Here is a 20134-nt window from a genome sequence, read left to right as displayed (position 1 = left end):
CCAATGAAAGCTCATTATGACTGGGCATGGGTTTGGTTTTATGCCTGCATTAGTAAGTAAACTGTCCTTTTCACCATCGCCTTACGCCCAGGGTAGGGGGTGTGCATAGGCAGAAGTTGATCTAAAATTTTATTTTGTGAAAGTTCATACTTACATTTTTTTGTGCTTTAAGCCTCTCTTCCCTCGATAATTTAAAGCACGCGGAGACTTTCTTTCACTGCTGTTTTTGATTATATTAAAGGCAACGTAACTTGATCCAAGGTAAGCTAAACAAATTTTCTTTTTCTGTCACATTAACTTAAAATAATGTTTGGTAATTTAGAAACCAATCATGTTGTTGTGTGGCTGTCAGTCAGCTGAAAAAGTAAATAAAACAACGCCACAAAATATTGAAAATTGCTGTTAGCTAGGGCTAGCGCTTGTAGCTAACGGTTTCATCGTAAAGTCAAATTAGTTTGACATTTTCCCTTCACTTCATTAAGTATGACAGTACGCTTAAGTTCCATAGTGACGACGATGTTCTGCCGTACAGTTATATCCACAGTTTTGTACTTTAAGATGTTAGCGTTCTGTCTGCTGGGTTTGCTGTTTTCAACTGTTAGCTCCCCATTAGTGTGTATGACAGGGACATGTCCTGACATGATGCAGGTCCTTGCGTGCTACACGCTGGGCCTGGTGCTTTGACATAGCTGCTCACGCTCAATGTCTCCAGAGTGTCACGGTGTATATGTGTACACTGTTGAGATGCAGTTTTTTAAATAGATATATACAAAAGGTATATTTTCAGGGTATTTCACTAAGGGTTGTCATGTTGTTATACAGTCATGGGTTAAGTGTTGATCAGAGTGATGGCCTGGGCAAGAAACTGTCCTTGTTGGTTGTTTCGGAGTATAGTGACCTGTAGCACCCTCCAGGAGGGAGGAGTTCAGTTTGTGTCCAGGGTAAACATTTATGATTTAAAAGTGTGGAAAAACTTGGTCGACATGTCTGTGTTAACATATCCATGTTACACCAACCCCGGTCTAGTCCAGTTAAATCCAGTTCAGTGACAGCTGCTAGGGGAAGGCTTGTTGGTGGAAAACCTACACACTTGGAAACACTCCCATGCTCAGATACTCCTGAGCACTACACCCATGTAAAATAAACCACCCATTTGGAAAATTAAAGTGTCTGTTAAGATACTTGGGTCCATATGCATTCATAAAATCTGTTAGATATATGACTTTATACATATCCCCCCTTACATTGACAGAGTTAACATTTGGGACTTGGTTATCTTAATATTGTGCAGCAGTTTTATCTTGCATATGCAAATTTATAGCATATTTGACTATTACTGGAGAGTTGAACAATGTCTCTTCCTGTTTGGCCATCATATCACACTTTTACTCAGACCATATAACTCAGAACAGTGTCTTATTAAAGCACATATAGACAGTATAGCTGTATAAGTTAGGGCTATAATACAATTGTTTTAGCTTTAATATATGTAGATAGTGATGATCATACATACGTATACGAGATGTAGTCAGAAATATTCTGAATCAGTTAAATCGGTGTTACTGAGTTCTCTTTTTCCATCTGTACAGATGATTGAAACAGTCACAGGACCCGGAGCAAAGCCCTTTGCTGTTGAACTGAAGGGCATGACAGATCTGGAGGCACGATACCAACCACTGCTGAGTGGTTTGAGGCTCATAGAGGGTGCCCAGGACAATGGCCTCAGGATGACCCCCAGACTGAGGGAGTTGGAGGTGAAGGACCTGCTCTCTCTGACCAGGTTCTTTGGTTTCAGCTCAGAGACCTTCTCACTGGCCATCAGCATGCTAGATCGATTCCTTTCTGTAGTAAAGGTTTGTGCACAATAGTGACTCTAATTTGACCTTGTTGACAGCACAAAATTGGTCAAAACATGGTTTTATAATCCAATTTTGTTTGTGTCCTCTGCAGATTCAACCAAAGCACCTGGCCTGTGTGGGCCTCTGCTGCTTCTACATTGCTGTGAAGTCCTCGGAAGAGGAGAAGAACGTGCCTCTGGCCAATGACCTGATCCGCATCAGTCAGAATCGCTTCACAGTGTCTGACATGATGAGAATGGAAAAGATCATCTTGGAGAAGCTCTACTGGAAGGTGAAGGCCCCCACAGCCCTCCACTTTCTCCGCTTCTTTCACAACCACATCCAGGAGCAGCTCGACGCTGAGAGGTGAGGACAGACAGTCACATCAACCTGCAGGGCTGAAGCAAGACTCAACAGCATTATATACAGTGGACACGGAAAGTATTCAGACCCCCTTAAATTTTTCACTCTTTGTTATATTGTAGCCATATGCTAAAATCATTCAAGTTCATTTTTTCCTCATTAATGTACACACAGCACCCCATATTGACAGAAAAACACAGCATTTGACATTTTTGCATTTTTATTAAAAAAGACAAACTGAAATATCACATGGTCATAAGTATTCAGACCCTTTGCTCAGTATTTAGTAGAAGCACCCTTTTGAGCTAATACAGCCATGAGTCTTTTTGGGAATGATGCAACAAGTTTTTCACACCTGCATTTGGGGATCCTCTGCCATTCCTCCTTGCAGATCCTCTCCAGTGCTGTCAGGTTGGATGGTAAACGTTGGTCGTCATGTTTAACATGTCATTTTGCTTCAGTGGCATTTTGGTCTGTTTCACCCAGATAGATGAGTCGGTGTGAAAATGTGGGAAAGATGGTCAAAAATGTGATTTAATGTGCTTCTCTTAAAAGCAGTTGTAGGTTTGGTGGTTGAATAAAAATGGGAAGGAGAAAGCTGTGTGACCACACAAAGCAGTTTTGAGTTTTGAGATTCAGTAAATTTGCCACTTCCCCTTTTTTTAACTGTCTTCTTTTTTATGTGGTGTCAAATCTGTGAAAAAGAAAACATTTGTTTGTACATGACCCGGTTGTACTTTTCCTCAGATGCCTGGTAATATCTAACATCTTCAGAATGAATCTAAATGGTAAATCATAATAATGTGGTTTATGATGACATATGAGTGCACTTTTCAAAGTACTCTACATCAGGATATTTCATTCTGACTGACAAGATGTACTTAACATGTACTTACCAAACAAACAAAAACACTATCTTTATAATAATGACCCTCATCAGTCAAATTAAATATTCTTCATATTTTATATTAGAAAACCAGACAGGAAAATGTTGTTTTTACTGCGCCAACCAAACCAGTGCTTTCAGATGAAGACTTTTAAAGTGTAGGTGAAAACTAAAAATCGACAGTATGAATCTTTCATCACAGGAACTCACAGGAATTGCACATTAAATAGTTTATTATTGAAAGAAAAGTGGATGAATAAATCAATTATAAAACAAACACAAGTGAGAATACATGGAGGACTGCAGACTTAATCTACTACTAAAATTTGTCTTGTCATATTTGCCATTAGAGAACAGTAGCTGAAAATATTTTTAAGGCCAACAGGCGCAGTCCTAAGTCTTGTAGATTTTTAGACAGTGTGTTAGAAAAGGAATATGACAATCCTGTGTACATTACCGGGATTGTTTTGTACGTTAGTAAAAATGTATAAATACACTATCATTCTTTTGTCACTTGATGGACTGAAATAGACTGAAGCCCTTCTTCAAATCCATCTTGTATACAAGTTGTAGTCTTGACACAAAGTATTTTCTTTTTCAGCAAGAAGATACTGAGCCTTGAGAGACTTGGGGCTCAGCTGAAAGCCTGTCACTGCTCATTTGCATTCTCCAAAATAAAGGTAGGTCAAAACTAGGGATGGGCAGTATTTGTTTGCCAAATACAAACAGCAGAAATATTTAGAGACTACAGCCATCAAGAAAAATGGCCATGGCACAACTCGATAAACCTTGATGACAGTGCATGTGAACTGCATTTGTTTGACAAGTGTCAAAATAGTTTCTCTGACCACAGCTACGTGGTCACAGTCGTCTGCCATTATATGAGCAACTGGGGAAAAAAAAACTAGAGTGCTGTTCTTCAGACTGAAGCCATACCGGAGCACCTTACTACTTCGAACCTGGCGAATATGCTTTCCACCACATTGGGGACTCGTGTAAAAAGTCACACCATGTGTACCTGACAACATTGGCAATACAGAGCTAGTCAATACAGAGTGGGACTCTCAGTAATGCGGGCTCTTCGAATAATTGTCAAATAGTTCCCAGTGAATATCAAATAGCATTTTGGTCCAAACAACTCATCTCCCAAGATCATAAGATGCTCCATTTCCATTTATTTTGTATCAGAAGAATTCATAATGTCAAAGTGGCTTCCAGTAGTTTCAGTCTTCTAACGTAATCATTTTTAGTGGTAGCCTAGGTTTAAAGTAGGCTGTGTTGAGCATATTCATTTTTAAAATGTTGTGTCCCAGTTTTCTTAAACAGTCCTGGTTACTGTGTTGGCAGTTTTTTGTAATTGTAATCTCTTCTCTGCAGCCATCTCTGCTTGCCATTGCTCTCCTGTGTTATGAGGCTCAGGAACAACACGACCCAAAGCACGCTGACAAAATATCAGAGGCCCTGCGAAGTCTGCAGCAGCAGCTGAATGTAAATATAAACCACTTTTACAATTTTAAATCTGTGTGATGTAGAGAACAACTTAAAATATTTTTGCTTTTGCCATAGCTGTGTTTGGTTAGTGCCCAAATCTTGCTTAATGTGATTTTTGGAAATTGGTTATTAACATAAGATGGGGGGAAAAAAACTAGATGTGATTCCACAGTATAGTTTACAATTTGTGTGTTTCTTCTGTGCAGATCAAAGATGGAGATCTTCTGTGTGTGCATGAGTTAGTTGGAAAATGCCTGACTGAATATACCAACACCAAGTGCGCAAAGCCAAACAGCCATAGACTTCGCTGGACCATTTCAGGAAGAACGGCACGTCAGCTGAAGCACAGCTACTATAAGATCGCTCATCTTCCCACCATACCCGAGTCTGCTTCTTAAAACTTGGTTGTATGAATGGGTGTCCCCAAAGAATCTTTGTTCTTGTCACCCACATACATCTAGTTATTTTCCTTACAGATATTCACCGGTGATGATGGATGTATTTAAGGAAAAGCTACAAATGTTGATTTCCCTCAAGTACACTGTATTTTTATCTTCCCCATTGACAAGGAGTAATGCTTCGTCAGATTGGTTCATCTACTGCCATCTTGCTAAGTTTTACTTTCCTGGTTGAGTTGTTTGCACAAGTGTACAGTATGTTCTTGTTTAAATCAGTACCACTGTATTTGGTATTTCCTTGAACAAGTTGCTGGTTTTAAGCTAATAAGTAAAGAACCACCTAGGTCCTCAGTCCACCATGTGGAAGAGGAGGGAGAGGGATTTTGTGAACAGCAAAAATGGAACCAAGAAATCGGGCCCAGAATCCTCAACTCCCACCCTAGGTTGCTAAACTGTCGTGAATGCACACTCCTACCCAAGGTGAGAACTTTAGGTTTTTTTTTTTTTTTTTCTGAGATATGGTGATGGATCTCAGGTTTTCTCCAGTGACGATCCTGTCACACATGGCTAACCATACTGTCTGAGGTGAAATGTCATCAGCAGTTACATATGACTTGTTTTCACTAAATTATTTTTGGCAACTGAGTGAAGCTGAAGTGCCACATATAGTATTGATTTCTATTGTCAAGCTATGTAGAGAACACTAAAAAAATTTGAAAGTGCAGTGGAAATGTGGACTGAAATTGGTATAGGTTTTTTTTTTTTTTTTTTTTTTGCCCACATCCCTGTCTAGTTTTCTTTAGTGACAAATTCTCAAAATTAAAAATGGCCAATTGAATACAGCATCTGGTTAACCCATGTACTTGCACCTTTCAATAAAACTTTATTGAAAAGTTACTAATTTGTGCATTTGTTTCATTATCAAAGACCGCTCCAAGGATTTTTTTTTTTTATGACAACAGTTGCCTTTAACTATTCTGCTTGTAAAATGAATGACTTTGCAATCTGCTCAATCAGGCTTAGCAACAGTCCACAGCCAAGAAAAGAGATTAATATGCTGTTGTATCAAGTCTCTGCTGCACAGTCACGTCTTGCTGACTGCCAAATATGAGTTCCCTGATGGCAAGACGTTTTCACTTCTCTTACACAAGACCTGAAGGATCCACTGTTCCTGTGGGTCATAGATGTCCTCTAGTGTTCATCAGGAGGAAGAGGGGACATCTCCAGTGGGTAACAGGTTTTTAACACTGTGGCAACAGTCACTTCTGTAAACTGGAAAAGTCCGGACCGCCACCAGCAAAATTGCCAGAGATCTCTGCACCGCTGAAGTCAAATCCAGGATTCTAGCAAAGTGGAGTGCAATTAATTAATGAGCATGAACCTGTGGCTGCTTATCAAGACTAGCGCCTATTTTTTCTTTTAACAAATTCAAACAAATTTGTGATCAGCTGAGGATGAATCTGATTTCTCATCACCCCAAGTTGTTTGAAAAGCACTGTTCAAGTGTTAAAGGACAAAAACATTGCCTTGTTCCTATTATATACACAAATTACACCAATTAAAGTAATCTTAACCACATAAGACACTTTTTTAGGGGTTTATACATTTTAAATATTGGCATTACATATTAAGTCATTTGCCAGGGATTTTAAAGATCAACTTTTGAGTTGCCGGGTTGTGAAATCTGGTCTGGTTACATCATTTCACCAGAAAAGGGTGGCAGATGATCTGGATTTAAATCCATTTATTAACATCATCTTTTTTTTCTTTATTTTTTATTTAAACACTGCTACACACTTGAGTAATGAAACCCTTTACTAATGACTTAACATTTACATCTGCAGGGCTATTAAAAGGTAAGAAATCCATGACCATTTATTGTTGAAGCAGCCATGTTTGTAACTGCCTTTCGGGCAAATACAGAGGACAAACCAGCCAAAGGGATTCTTTACAATTGCAATGGAAATTAGTTGTTTTTTGTTTTTAATCTATGTATGTATGAGGCTTTAGTAAATGTCTAAGCTATGTTACAACTCATAAACCCTTAACAAAGTGTCTTATAAGAATGTGGTAGCCTACCTACCTGGCTAACAAAGTTCAAGTGATGTGACCAGGTGTAGCAGGAGACAGGTAAGCATTTGATGGCCTATGCTACTGTCAAAATACACCAAGAGCCTTAAAATGGCACTATATCAAAACTAACCTCCCGCTGGAACCTCTCCAGTGTAAGCTTTCTCTGCATCTGGTCCTGGACCCAGGCGTTGGCGCAGTAGTCCCCCTCCAGCAAGGAGGACCAGCAGTTCCCTGCTTCTCTGTTGGTCTTCATCAGAATGATCCGGATTAGACACTTATCCTCTGAGGATAGAAAGCCGGTAAACAAGAATGAAATGAGTGGCTTTTGTACATTCTAGTTTAAGTTAAATCTGTGTGAGTTACTTCTAAGAATGAAACGTACCTAGTGTCCAAGTAGCCTCATCAGACACGGTTGTGTCAAACAACTTTCCCTGGTAGGGTAAATAAAAGGCAATGTGAAGACTGCGGTCAAATCAGCCGCCGTTCAGTTTTCCGTGGTCAAGCCAACCGCGCTAGAATTTGAAGTGCGCCTATATACTCTATATACTTACATTTACGGTAAAGGTATCACCTTACACATTTTGACTTTTCATAGCAAATATAGGCACAGGTAGAACAGCCCATGTTATTAAAACACCCGCGCTCTCTCTGCATAAGTACTCCCACTTCCAGTGTGAGTTTGACTTTAGCAACTGAGACGTTTTTACTGACTACTTTAAAAAAACAAAACAAAGATGTTTCTGCATGTTTCCAGGTTTTGTTTGTTGGTGTTTTGAGGGAATTCCTGATAAACAAAACTGATTCGGAAAAAGTTAAGAGAATCTGCTTAGACACCTCCGCACCTTTATCTGGCCTTCCTTCTCTTTGACTTTAACAGGTGTTGTCTGAGAGGAGGGAGATGTGATTCCACAGTACAGTCTTCGAGGGTCACTTCATAAAGCTTACCTTGATTATTTCCTTCCCTTTGACGTGCAGCTCGATGTCTCTGGATCCCAAATGACACTTGACTTCTTTAGCAGACGTCCCATGAGGCACATTAACTTCGATGAAAACCTCCTCCATGGTCTGGTACCAGGATCCCCAGGGTGTCTTACAGGGAACGACACCGCTCCTCTCTTCGAAGTGCACTGACATGTTGTTGCTTTGCACCGAGTGACAGGTTACTAACGACAGCTAACTGACTAACAAGTAAGTCATGCTAACACCATAGCTAACGCGTCTTCTTCTTCTCTTTTTCCTCTATGTAGCTACTTCCGGTTGTAAACAACAATGGTGCAACAGCACCATCTGCTGTCTAATTCTATTAACTATAAAATGTCCTCGTGAGACAATAGGTTTTTTGTTATTGAATTCATAACATTAATATGATGCGGTGCATCAGTTTCACGTTCGTATATTTGTCTTTAATGATCTTAATTTTGTTACATCATAAAGCAGGAGAATCCAGTGTTTGTCTAAAAATGGAGAGGATTTACTAATCTGTTAATTAGATTACTGTTTTGCCTTAAGTGTCTCCTGTGTCATTATGCAAACCAACCAGTCACTTCAGTGACACTTGTATAGACGCCTACACTCTTCATTTTAGTCCTTTTTCATGCTACTTTATGCAGTACTGAATTGAGAGCTGACTTAAAATTTGGTAATAAGTGCTGCCAAGGATGGCCATTCTGTCACTAACTTTAGTTACCTTTTTCTGCTGGATAAGGTAGGTGTTCTTTCTCAGTTTAAAGTGGATCACGGTTCAGTGAGACTGAGTTTAATCTTCTTTTCCTCTGCAGTCTTAGTAATGTAAGTGGGGATGAGAAGATTCACTCGGACAACATCACACGTATTTTGGATCAACTTTTGAATGGTTATGACAACAGACTGCGACCTGGATCTGGAGGTAATTCAGACTGCAACTCCTAAAGCCTTATACCAATAAATTGATAGTGCTGTACTGCTTTGTGTTATTGTGTACATTACAAAGTTGCCAATTATTGTTGCAGGTGGTATTACAGAGGTGAAAACAGACATCTTTGTCACCAGCTTTGGGCCTGTTTCTGATGTTGAGATGGTAAGACACTACTTCTTAAGAGATGTATGTGCTGACTATGAGAAGGTAACAATGCTTCAGTGACCACTGAATGCCTGCCTTATGGGAAATCTGCCATGAGACTATCTAATGAGCTTTAATCTGTTTGACCAGCCCTATAACTCCATTATCGATGGCCTCAAAATCAATATGACAACACGTCAGGCAGAGTGAATGGCTGAAAGGATTGATTAATGATTATCTGGGATGAGTGGCATCCATCATTGCCTCATCATCTCTCCTCACCTCCCGCTATAAGTTGCAATATGTGCCCATGCATACCGGTGAATTATGGTGACTGTATGTTTGGTGTCTACAAAGATCTAAATTTAAAGTTTAAATCTCTAGTTGTAGTTTTGTTGATCATAAGGTTTCACATCTACTAACGTGTTTTATGTATGCATCAGGAGTACACCATGGACATGTTCTTCCGTCAGATGTGGGTTGATGAGCGGCTGAAATTTGAGGGCCCTACTGAAATCCTGCGACTGAACAACCGTATGGTGGACAAGATCTGGACACCAGACACATTCTTCAGAAACTCCAAGAAGTCTATATCCCACAACATGACCACACCCAACAAGCTCTTCCGTATCATGCAGAATGGGACCGTCCTCTACACCATGAGGTAAACTGGATAGCACAGCTATTGTTTAGTTAATAAGGCTGTCTCCTCACCCCAGGTTTAAAAGAATAAATGACTGAGACTGATCTGTGTGTTGTCTTGCTACTAGACTGACAATCAGTGCAGAGTGTCCAATGAACCTGATGGACTTCCCCATGGACAGCCACTCCTGCCCTCTCAGGTTTGGAAGCTGTGAGTAAAGCAGATTTCTTGTATGTCTAGATCTATAAATGTCATCAACCTTTGAGTTGTTTGAGGGGTTTCCTTTGTGCATTTTCCATTTTAGATGCCTACACAAGCAGTGAAATTAAGTTCACCTGGAGGAAGGGACCAAAAGCTTCTGTCGAGTGCCCCAAAGAGTCCATGAGCCTTCTTCAGTATGATCTAGTGGGACAGACTCTATCCAGTGAGATTTTCAAATCAAACACAGGTAATGCCCTTTGCCAGATTTATTTTAAGGACACTCCTACAGTTGTACTTGTACTTAAAAGTTTAATTTTGAAAATTTTCACGAGCTGATGAATTTATGAGCAGAAAGAGGTCAATGAGTCTCTTCAAACTCTGCATTAGTGCCCATTACTCCCTCGCAGTAAAAGCTTCCTTGAGCAGCCATCTAAGATGCTTAAGTGGCCGAGCCTAATGCATACAATGTGCCTATAAAAAAGAACCATATGGTTTTAATGCTCAGTCAATGCAGTGACAGAGAGGAGGAAGGATGGAGTAGTATGCGTGTGTATTTTTTGTTTTCACAGTAAGGAGAAGTGCTCTCCTGCTGTGTGCCCAGCAGATCCATGGAATAAAGAGGAAAAGGATGAGTCAGGCTTCAAAAACCCAAAGAGAAAGAGATACAACCTCTGTTTTTGTCTGTGTGTATGATGCAGCATGTTTTTGTCTGTCTGCATGTGTTTAGACAGAGCAGGGCAGTGTTAACGCATAGTGACACTGCATGCTCTTTCTCCTGCCCCCTCCTCATTCATTCCGCCTCCCCTTCATGACTTTATTCCATTTTTAAATATCTGCTATGCTTCCTTTTTGTTCCCATCTCTTTATTGTCCTGTTCTCTGTCTATCATCTCCTGTCTTATAGTTCCAGTCCTAACAGGAGCAATATATCTGTATGTTTCTATCTACTCTGTTTCAAGGACAGGCAAGGGCATCTGTTCTGCTCTGTGCTACCCCGCTCTGTCCCTTGGGATTGCTCTCTTCACACATGCTGTTTATCTTGCAGGTCAGTACTCTGTGCAGGTGGTCCATTTCCACCTCCAGAGGAAGATTGGTTACTATCTCATACAGACCTACATCCCTCTTATAATGATTGTTGTGCTGTCACAAGTCTCTTTTTGGATCAACAAAGAGTCTGTTCCTGCTCGCACGGTTGCTGGTACGTTCCTTTTCCAACCAGTATTGGACAGCTGATTGCACGATGATGCTACATCATGTATGTGTGTCCATGTATATACACATATATGTTTTGTTTTCCTCCAGGCATCACCACTGTGCTGACCATGACCACATTAAGCATCAGCGCTCGCCAGTCACTTCCCAAAGTAGCCTATGCAACTGCCATGGATTGGTTCATCGCTGTGTGTTTTGCCTTTGTGGCATCGGCTCTTGTTGAGTTTGCAGCAGTAAACTACTTTTCCACTCGCCAGGCCAACCATCTGAAGAAGCAAGAAGCCAGACAAGACAAGCTCGAGGCAACTGACAGCGATGAGGAGGACACAGCTTCGGTGAGCAGCTGACCTTATGTTGTTACTATGAGATAGATTCAAGCTAAAGTTTTATTGTCATCATTAAAATATGGTTAATTAAGTGCAACAGATGCCCCATTACCTCACTGTGCTGATTTTATATACTTTTTTTTGTTGAATCAAAATCACAGAAAATAGTTTTAATATAAAAGTGTAAACGTTTGTACTCATACCATTGTCATGCCTTTTCACTTCAAATATTAGAGCTTAAACAATGTGAAATTGTAAAAAAAAAAAATTGTTTGTAAATTTTATGTGTTGAAATGGTAATAATTCATGGAATAGCTCAATCAGAAGGATTGATATTTAACCAAAAAATGATATAAAAAGCACATATATTGTATACATTTGAAAAATGTTTAACATTTTGGGGCATTTTGGACTAATTCATGTTCTTGCTAAGAGTTCGATGAAATGTCTGTACAATAAATATGAAAATATCACCAGCCAGCAGTGAGTAAGCATTTCTCGCCACAGCTTTGCCAGCTGTTTACCTGTTTCCAGCCGTTATGCTAAACTAACCAGCTGCTGGGTTTAAACATGAGTGGTTCCAATTTTTTTTGCTTAAAGCTCAGCAAAAAAAGTGAATAAACGCATTTCCCAAATTGTAAAAGTGTTTTTTTATATCTGAAAATAAATGTAAATAAAAAGGTCTTTAATAGGAAGATATAAAAGTCAGAACATGTATGAATATACATGTTTAAAACCAGATCTACTTCTACATGACCTGACAGCAGGATAATTGGTTTTGTTCCCAGACTTTGTATTAAACAACCTGCTCACCAACAACAGCTTCTCCTGTCATCTGAGGAAAGTCTGTGATTTATGTCACATGGCATTTAAAATGCATAGCTAATGGCAATGAATGGAGATAAGTCTCCTCAGTGTTGCAGACAGTGATGTTAATACTGATCAGGAAGCAGCGCCATAAACTCAGATACTGATAAAAAGAAATCTTGCCACAGATAGGGGGTTGCTTTCTATGCATTTTTATGTGGTCACCCTGCCTCTTCCATTTGTGCCATTCAGAGCACACCACACATTAATTAGTAATACATGCTGTTGTAGTACTCTCATCTCAAGCTATGTGCTTTATGTTAGTACAGTAAGCACTGCAGTGTCCTCCTGGCTTTTGTCTCACGTGTACGGCTCATGGTTAGAGGCTTTAAAAATAGCCTCACTGTGAGAACAGGGAATAACCCCAGCACTCCTCCCTGCATAATCTGTTAACTGTCCTACAGGCACCTAGCTAACTACCTTCTCTGTTCCACAGGGATGCTGGTGTCTCACTGAGAGAAAGCTCTATGCAGCCTTGTATGCATGACACAAGCATGTTAAAATGTAGCTTTTACTGTGCACCAACATCAGTACTCTCAAGACAGAAATCCCATTTCTTAAAACATTAATACTCTTTTTTTTTTTTTTTTCTATCTCTTCTTCCTGCTTTTCCTCCACGCCACCCCTTACCCCTCCTACCAGCTGGACAGCAGCCCTCAGGAAAGCCTAAAGAGGAGAAGCCACTCAGTGTGTCGCAGTGATCCAGGAGATGTTCCGCCACTGCTGATTTTCCTCCAGCAGGGCTCAGCCTTTCCTCAGATCCTGCAGCTGGCCGGCACCAGCCTCATCGACATGTATGCCCGCGTCCTCTTCCCCCTTGGCTTTGCCCTATTCAACCTAGTGTACTGGTACATTTACCTGGCCAAGGACACCTTAGAGAGTGTCAGGTAAACAGAGTACTCTTAATTATGTTGGTACAGCTGCGTCCATCTTGTCACTGTTATAAGGGTCCGATGTTTTTGTATATTTGTCTTCTAATTATTAATATTACATAAACAAACCTAAAACACTCACTGAATTGATCCTTCTAGCAAGTTTTGTCTGTGTACCAAAGCCTGATATAGCTTTTTATATTTATACCAGAAATTTAAAAACACATCATTGAGCCTCACTATTCCACTGGGTGACATGTTCCTTTATTATGATCATCATGGACTCTAGTTTCCTGCGAGTCAGTCCCACATACTGTAAACTGTACCGCTGTTATAAATACACAAGAACACAGGAAGAATAGTTGCAGAGTATCCAGCATCCTTGTACAAATGAGCAAAATCAACACAAAATCTGACAACGATTGAAGGCGTGTTTATTCACACTTACTTATTATTTCAAAGAGCCACAAATCTTTCTCACTTCTAATTATGATAGCTTCAGTGGAACAATAACTACCCACCGTTTTTGTCAAAGACTTTTATCTAGGCAGTAAAGACATCAATAATTCCTAATGCTGAAACAGCCCCCGGAGTTGTAGGCGAAAAAGAACAGAATGATGTTAGGTGGCGTTGTTGCTGCATTGATGCCAGGACTGTGGCTTTTATCATCATCACCATTTACAATACAAATGGGGCTGGGTGCTCAGTTAATTTCAGAAGAAAAATATGCATCAGGCGCCCTCTCCTCTTTGATATACGCTTTACCTGAGGGCCGGCAAAAGTCATTGTAATGACAACACTGTTTCTCCATGGGGAGCAAGTCTCCTAAGCAAAATAAACCAGTGCTTGCTTTGCACAGTAACCACATGAAACAGTGACTATTCACTTTACTGCCTATAAGTGAGTCACTTTTAGAGCACAGCTCCATGTCCAGGAAAGAAGGAGAGAGATATGGTGCACAAAGACAGAGAGAGGGAGAGAGAGAGAGATGTTATGTAACATGGAGGAGTGAAAAACAGAGAGAGGGAGAGAGAGAGAGAGATATTATGTAACATGGAGGAGTGAAAATCTCCTCATTGTGCTTTTCATGTTGCTGTCAGAGAATATATATAGTTGTTTTGTTTATAACATTCTGCACAGTAATGATACAGACGAGATGGAAAGCATGAGGACAGCTGCATCACATCTATTCCCTTTATATGTTTTTGCCACATGGTTCTTTTGAAGAAGCCGATGAGAGGACAGGGAGCACAGTAACAGCTTGGGCTGTGTGGTATACTACAGATAGAGAGGTTTCTCCATGCTGCTGTCACATTTTGTGCTCTGCTGTATTCTGGTCTTGCAGGGACATGGATCTTCAAAACTAAGAGGACCTGGAAAAGGGCATGTGTCAGCATCCAGCCAACCTCACCTCACCCCCTGTCTCTCGCTCTTTCTCTCTCTGTGAACCCTCTCTTAGTATTTAATCTGCCTTCATCTGACAGAGGAAATGAATCAGAAACTCATTTATTCTCCTGCCGCACATCTATTCATTTCACAGGCTGTGACCACTGCCCACTTGTGTTCTGATCAGGAGCTGAATCGCTGCCCTTCACAGGCCTCAGTCACTTTAAGCCCACCTTGTACGCAGAACAACTTCTCGGACCCTGGACAAACAGCACACACGTGATGCTCACGCACACAACCTAAGAAACACATTCAAAAAGAAGTGTGTGATATAATCTATGATGGCTGTAACTGGTGGTGATGCAACAGTGAACCAATGCTTTCAGAAGCCTGCCCTCTACAGAAGCACAGCTCCCACTACAACAAGATCAAAGGCAGTTTAGGGGAGGCTCGCATCCCTGTTTGTGGCTTCAAATCTGTGCTCAAACCTGGGAAAATGAATTGTGGGATTGTGTTTTCTCATCCACTGTTCTGCTCCGCTGCTCCCCTTGCACCTTCTGATTTACTGCAGGTCCTCTGGAAACACTGCAGGGAAGACTGAGGTGTGATGCCCCCTGGGGTGTTGGTGACATTAAATGTCTGTTTTTGGAGAGATAGTGCATGATTGTCGGGCACAGATGTGGCTCTATGAAGTTTCACTTTGTAATGAATGAAGTGCTTTTTCTCTTTGTAGCCACTGAAAAGGTGTAGTAATTTAAAAAAATGAGGGAATAAACTTAGTCTTTACTTGGCAATCTGACCATTTTAACTCTACAGCGCATTCAGTTGTTTGACCTTGTCAACATGTAGACAGACTTATCCGCAATGTAACACATATAGTATAAAGAATAAAACAAGCCTAAAACTAATATTGATGTTGTTCTTTTCACTTGTGGCATAAATACCTGTTTCTTCATTAGACACCTCCACTTGTTCCTTTAATATTTTCCTCTGCAATGAAAACTGCTCATCCACCATCGTCAGTCTCCACTCTTTGATTTTGGGCTGTCTGCACGCATGCGCCCCTCATTGGCTCCTCTGCACTGTCTGGAGTAAGTTGGATGTGCGCTCTCCTCACTCGCATCCCGAAGCCACCTCAAAAACTGTTGCGATGGGGAGGATCAGGAAAAACCACTTTGGGATTTTGACTTTTTCCTTACTAGTGACTTTTGTCTGGTCTCAGAGGTAAACGTCTGCATCCCGTTTATTTAAAATGCTTATTTTAGATTTGCATTATTATTATTATTATTGTCCCCAGTCATGCATGTCATGTAGCCCCTGTGAAAGCGTGCCTGGCGTGTAATATTAATAAGATGTTTTGCATTATATCACCTTTTTCTCCCCAGCGCCAAGGATATCAAAGATCCGAGCAATATGCCTCTGGTCAAAGAAACGGTGGACAGACTGATGAAAGGATACGACATTCGGTTGAGGCCAGATTTCGGAGGTAACGAGCAAACTGAAAACGGGATGTTATGTTTTCACGCCCTCCTGACGTGCAATACATGTTTAATGAAACGCAAAATCTGCTTTAATTTACATAATCGTCCTTTCACAGCCAAATAGGCCTTTCTAATCAGGCTGTGAGAGATGATGTGCATGTTTCATTTGATGGCGAGATAAGACAGGCTTTCAACGTGATCGATCCCGCTCATCAATGTTTGATCATTCGCCTAAAAAGATTAAATTAGCGGCACTTAAGCTCATATGCGTGTTAAACATGGTCATTTTTGCTCAAGATGGTGATGCACAAGTCTCCCGTAGGTGGAGGGAAGCAGTGAGAAACCTGTGCGCAAGTCACGAATTTGTTACATTTCTACGATGACAGGAGTAATTCATATGTCTTCTATTAACGCCTCCTCTCCTTCACAGGCGCGCCGGTGGCTGTGGGCATGAATATAGACATAGCCAGCATAGACATGGTCTCTGAAGTCAACATGGTAGGTGCATGTTCATGATTATTTCCTTAATGTGGCCCTTTGTGCCTGGCATGGCTGAAGTGGGATACTTACCACGGGTCACTCTGTGGGATTGTGTGTGACAGGGAGCCAGGTTATTCTGAACCAGGTTTGAGGCATTTTTAGCCGGGTTAAAAAAAAAAACAGGGCTTCGGTTCCGAAACACATCACCGCCATCCTCCTCTCAGTCTTCGCATTTGCAGCTCTGGTGTGTTGCTGCATTTGAATTCAAAACACACACTCACTGGCGCACTCGGACGCACAGCCCCGGCTGCGAGAGAAGGGAGTTTTGTGTGTGTGTGTGACTGTTTCACTGCTTGTCAAGCCTCGGTGGTGCAATTTTATTAACCCCCCCACACACACACACACACAGACACACACACACATATACACACGCACACCATCTTCTGCTCCAAACCGTCATCGTTTACCAGTCTTTTGGGGGCTTTTAATTTTTCACCGTCGACGTAAATGTTCTTCCTCCTGATTGTCATCTGACGTAAGCAGTTTGTTCATAATAAATGTCTGTTCGCACAGCAGTGCAAGAAAATAAAGACGGCGTGAGCTCTGGTGCACAAGGATGAACGTCGTGCGCGACTGAGACAGGGGTAAAAGTTCAGCAGCCCATGGAAGAGCACTACCTATTGATCTGTGTGACAGACACGGAACTAACAAACCTGAGTGGTGCATTTGTTGTAGCTACACTGCAGAAACATACTGTATTTCTATTGTGTTTTCCTCGAGGCTTCCTTTTAGAGGCATTTTGTAGTCTTTGCAGAGGATTTAGTGTGTGAGGAAATACCATTTACAAAGCAGTTTCTTCATGGAACAACATAATAAAAATGTTATATAAAGAGCATGAAAAACAAGTTTGCCACTAGGAGTGGAAAGAGATGTGATTTCTATTATTAACTGAGCCATTTCCAATGGGTCTATTTAATTTTGCCTTTGAGATTTTGATTTGGTAGCCTGTCAAATCTGTGTGTCTGGTGGTCATTTTAAACTGCACTGAATGAGGATTTGTCAGGACAGCTTATGTGAGTTTGTTTTGGATGAGAAAAAGCACTGAATGGTCAGAGTTTCTCCTCTGATGGAAATTACTTATTTTGGTGGAGGGTGCAACCAGAACGGAAGTCCCTCGGGGGTCCGGGCAGATTTGAAATAGAAACTCCTCATTCGCTTTTGCCCCCCTCGCCTTGTCTTTCTCTCTCTCCCTTCTCCATCCTTTCCTCCCACCACTTTGACTGAATCCCTGGCTGTGATTCTGGGCTCAACAGCCATGTGATCAACCTCTGCCTTGCTCCAAAAGTTTATCTTAAGAGCTAGGCATCTATGCAAGCATTCATCTGGGTAAAAAAAAAATTGCTTCAAACATTAGTGTGTGTAACAAACAAAACTGAAACACATTGAATGGTGACTGACGTCATGCAGCTCCCTCTAGCTATGAGAGAGCTCATTCCTCTGAAAAGCTCTCCCTGGCAGATCAGCACAGGCGGCCTCTGACACGATGGGCAAATTTAGCCGAAAAGTGGACTTGTGTTCCACACGATGTTGTTGTTACCTTGTGAAAAGTCTTCCCTGCGACTTACATAACATGCTGGAATCTCCTCCTCTTCCTCCTTTCTTCTTCATGTCCAGTTATCTTTGGTGGTGTAGAGCATAACGGCAGCTGACAAGATTGATCTCAGAGAAATCAATGATATCATTGGGCAGCATGATCACGAGGATGGAGTCGGTGACCTGTTGATCTTCCTCATCAGGGGGCAACTGCTTTTAAAGTGAAAGTGCCAAAGGGGAAACAACAGAGTGAAGAGGGTGAAACTGGGGAAGGCAGTGAAGAGCAGGGTAGGGGAGAGGTCAAGGTGACTGTGATCAGTCACCGCTACCTATTAAAATGACCTGAGGTTGGGAACAATATTTGGCTGCAAAGCTTGAGTATAATGACTGGTCCACTGGTGATTCATTTAGGTGTTAAAAACAGGGCTAGTTTAATGACTCCAGTGACCACAGACTATTTTTTTCACTTAATCTATTAATGATTTAGTCTGTAAAATGTCAATAAATAAAGAAGTATCTAAAACATGTTGATATCAAAACCCCTGATTTTCAGTTTACTTTCACAGAAGACTAAGAAAACTAAAAAATGACAATGAGGGTAATTATTATTATTATTATTATTATTATTATTATTATTATTACCATTACACTACATACAGGGGCACTACAATTAATCAGAATTAAAAAGAACATAGAGGCTAAGTGCTGAGTCACTTTCAAAAGTAAGTCCAGGGAATCTCTAGGTGTTCTTGAAGATGAATGACTGGTCATAAAAAAGAAAATGTTCTTCAGGCAGTGTTATTCAGAGCAAGGAGAGATCTTATATCAAAAGCTTTTTATTGAGTCAGGCATATTGGGTAAAGGCCAATGGTTAATCAGTCCAAAAATGGTAAAACCTTTGAACTGAAGTATATTCCATTATATTCAGTTCATCTGTTTAAAGAATCTTTTCCCTATGATCACACCAACCAAACCTCTAACAGTTACATGGATAAACGCTGACTTTGGCATCACTGGAATAGAATCCTGAAAGAAAGTGAAAGAACTGGTTGTGGGAAATCAAAAAATATGACTGGAATTGACATCAGTGTTTGTGTGCAGGCCTGCTGTAATGGGGCTGAGCAGGTTTGGGTTAAGGACAGCTGCTCGCTCCGCTAGTTAAAGATACAACTGCTTCTGGTTGGAGAATGAGCTCTGCATTTTGTTTGGGACTCACTGAAGCCATGATGGCATTTTTCTTCTGTGCTGACATGAAGGACATGATGGTGTCATTGGCAGAGCCGAGGGGTGGCCAGGAGTGGCACCGGCCACCACCGGAGTCTGATTGGCCACACCTGGTGCCACTGCCAGAGTCCAAATGTGATGTTTGTTAGTATTAATAAATGAAAAATGACAAACTGTTTGTCAGGTTTGCCCGGCTGCGCCTGCCTTCTCACTTCCCTCACTCTGTTTTTGCTCCCTTACCTTGATTACGTTATCCGACACACCTGCTTCATATCCCCTGATTACCACCAGCTGCACCTGATTGGTTCTCCCTATTTATTCCGTGCTCTACGTTCACTCCCCTGCCAGTTCTTTCTAGTATCTTCAGGCCCGTTTGTTTCTCGTTGTCTATAGCATTATCTTCACGTTTTGTCGCCCTAGCTCTGTTCCAGTCTTTAGCTCCATTGTTTCATTCCTCCTCACCTCTGTTGCTTCTCCGGACCACGGACCTCCTCTACCTGGCTCCTTCTCCACCAGGTCGATGCACAGTTTCCTACTAAGTGTATGTACAAACTCTGTTCTTCCTCAGTACTTTCCACCACGACCAGGCCTTCCATTGTTTCATTCCTCCTCACCTCTGTTGCTTCTCCGGACCACGGACCTCCTCTACCTGGCTCCTTCTCCACCAGGTCGATGCACAGTTGTCTCCTACTAACTGTATGTACAAACTCTGTTCTTCCTCAGTACTTTCCACCACGACCAGCCCAGGAGTGAGTCCCAGCAT

At 41.2% G+C, this 20134-nt stretch overlaps 4 protein-coding genes across 5 annotated transcripts in view; 3 read left to right on the top strand and 1 right to left on the bottom strand.

Annotated features, from left to right (window-relative positions):
• Positions 1-39: 39 nt before the first annotated feature.
• ccng1 (cyclin G1) lies at positions 40-5873 on the top strand. Its single transcript, XM_020619244.1, has 6 exons — positions 40-261; positions 1590-1853; positions 1951-2204; positions 3689-3767; positions 4465-4575; positions 4785-5873. Exons 2-6 carry the CDS (start codon positions 1590-1592, stop codon positions 4974-4976), a joined length of 900 nt encoding a protein of 299 aa, XP_020474900.1. The 5' UTR covers positions 40-261; the 3' UTR covers positions 4977-5873.
• On the bottom strand, positions 5477-8321 carry nudcd2 (NudC domain containing 2). The gene is made up of 4 exons (XM_020619245.1): positions 7995-8321; positions 7432-7480; positions 7180-7331; positions 5477-6319 (listed from the first exon to the last, which is right to left on the bottom strand). The coding sequence occupies exons 1-4, from the start codon at positions 8181-8183 to the stop codon at positions 6236-6238; spliced, it is 474 nt and encodes a 157-aa protein (XP_020474901.1). The 5' UTR covers positions 8184-8321; the 3' UTR covers positions 5477-6235.
• A 97-nt stretch (positions 8322-8418) lies between these two features.
• Positions 8419-15538, top strand: gabra6a (gamma-aminobutyric acid type A receptor subunit alpha6a). Of its 2 annotated transcripts, none has more exons than XM_020619242.1 (10): positions 8419-8754; positions 8828-8934; positions 9038-9105; positions 9531-9751; positions 9858-9940; positions 10035-10178; positions 10976-11128; positions 11233-11477; positions 12978-13222; positions 14748-15538. In XM_020619242.1, exons 1-10 carry the CDS (start codon positions 8708-8710, stop codon positions 14752-14754), a joined length of 1320 nt encoding a protein of 439 aa, XP_020474898.1. In that variant the 5' UTR covers positions 8419-8707; the 3' UTR covers positions 14755-15538. The 2 variants fall into 2 exon arrangements, with proteins under 2 accessions (XP_020474898.1, XP_020474897.1); XM_020619241.1 differs by having other exon boundaries at positions 14553-15538.
• A 110-nt stretch (positions 15539-15648) lies between these two features.
• The window catches only part of gabrb2a (gamma-aminobutyric acid type A receptor subunit beta2a), a 37859-nt gene continuing 33373 nt past the window's right edge, over positions 15649-20134 (top strand). Inside the window, 3 exon segments of the mRNA XM_020619237.1 lie at positions 15649-15817; positions 15979-16079; positions 16505-16572. Coding sequence (XP_020474893.1) covers positions 15744-15817; positions 15979-16079; positions 16505-16572 — 243 coding nt within the window. The 5' untranslated portion in view covers positions 15649-15743.

The sequence above is a fragment of the Monopterus albus genome, unplaced genomic scaffold, assembly GCF_001952655.1.
Source record: "Monopterus albus unplaced genomic scaffold, M_albus_1.0 scaffold217.1, whole genome shotgun sequence".
Classification (NCBI taxonomy): domain Eukaryota; kingdom Metazoa; phylum Chordata; class Actinopteri; order Synbranchiformes; family Synbranchidae; genus Monopterus; species Monopterus albus.
This window is presented reverse-complemented; position numbering and strand designations above follow the sequence as displayed.

Excerpts from the sequence above, each read along its gene's own strand:
- ccng1 (XM_020619244.1), top strand. The coding sequence starts at position 1,590 with ATGATTGAAACAGTCACAGGACCCGGAGCAAAGCCCTTTGCTGTTGAA. Across the intron at positions 3,768-4,464 it reads TTGCATTCTCCAAAATAAAG|CCATCTCTGCTTGCCATTGC; the intron begins GTAGGTCAAAAC and ends TCTTCTCTGCAG. Across the intron at positions 4,576-4,784 it reads GTCTGCAGCAGCAGCTGAAT|ATCAAAGATGGAGATCTTCT; the intron begins GTAAATATAAAC and ends TCTTCTGTGCAG.
- nudcd2 (XM_020619245.1), bottom strand. The coding sequence starts at position 8,183 with ATGTCAGTGCACTTCGAAGAGAGGAGCGGTGTCGTTCCCTGTAAGACA. Across the intron at positions 7,332-7,431 it reads TGAGGCTACTTGGACACTAG|AGGATAAGTGTCTAATCCGG; the intron begins GTACGTTTCATT and ends TTCTATCCTCAG. Across the intron at positions 6,320-7,179 it reads TGGAGAGGTTCCAGCGGGAG|AATCCTGGATTTGACTTCAG; the intron begins GTTAGTTTTGAT and ends CCACTTTGCTAG.
- gabra6a (XM_020619241.1), top strand. The coding sequence starts at position 8,708 with ATGGCCATTCTGTCACTAACTTTAGTTACCTTTTTCTGCTGGATAAG. Across the intron at positions 9,941-10,034 it reads CCCTCTCAGGTTTGGAAGCT|ATGCCTACACAAGCAGTGAA; the intron begins GTGAGTAAAGCA and ends TTTCCATTTTAG. Across the intron at positions 11,129-11,232 it reads TCCTGCTCGCACGGTTGCTG|GCATCACCACTGTGCTGACC; the intron begins GTACGTTCCTTT and ends GTTTTCCTCCAG.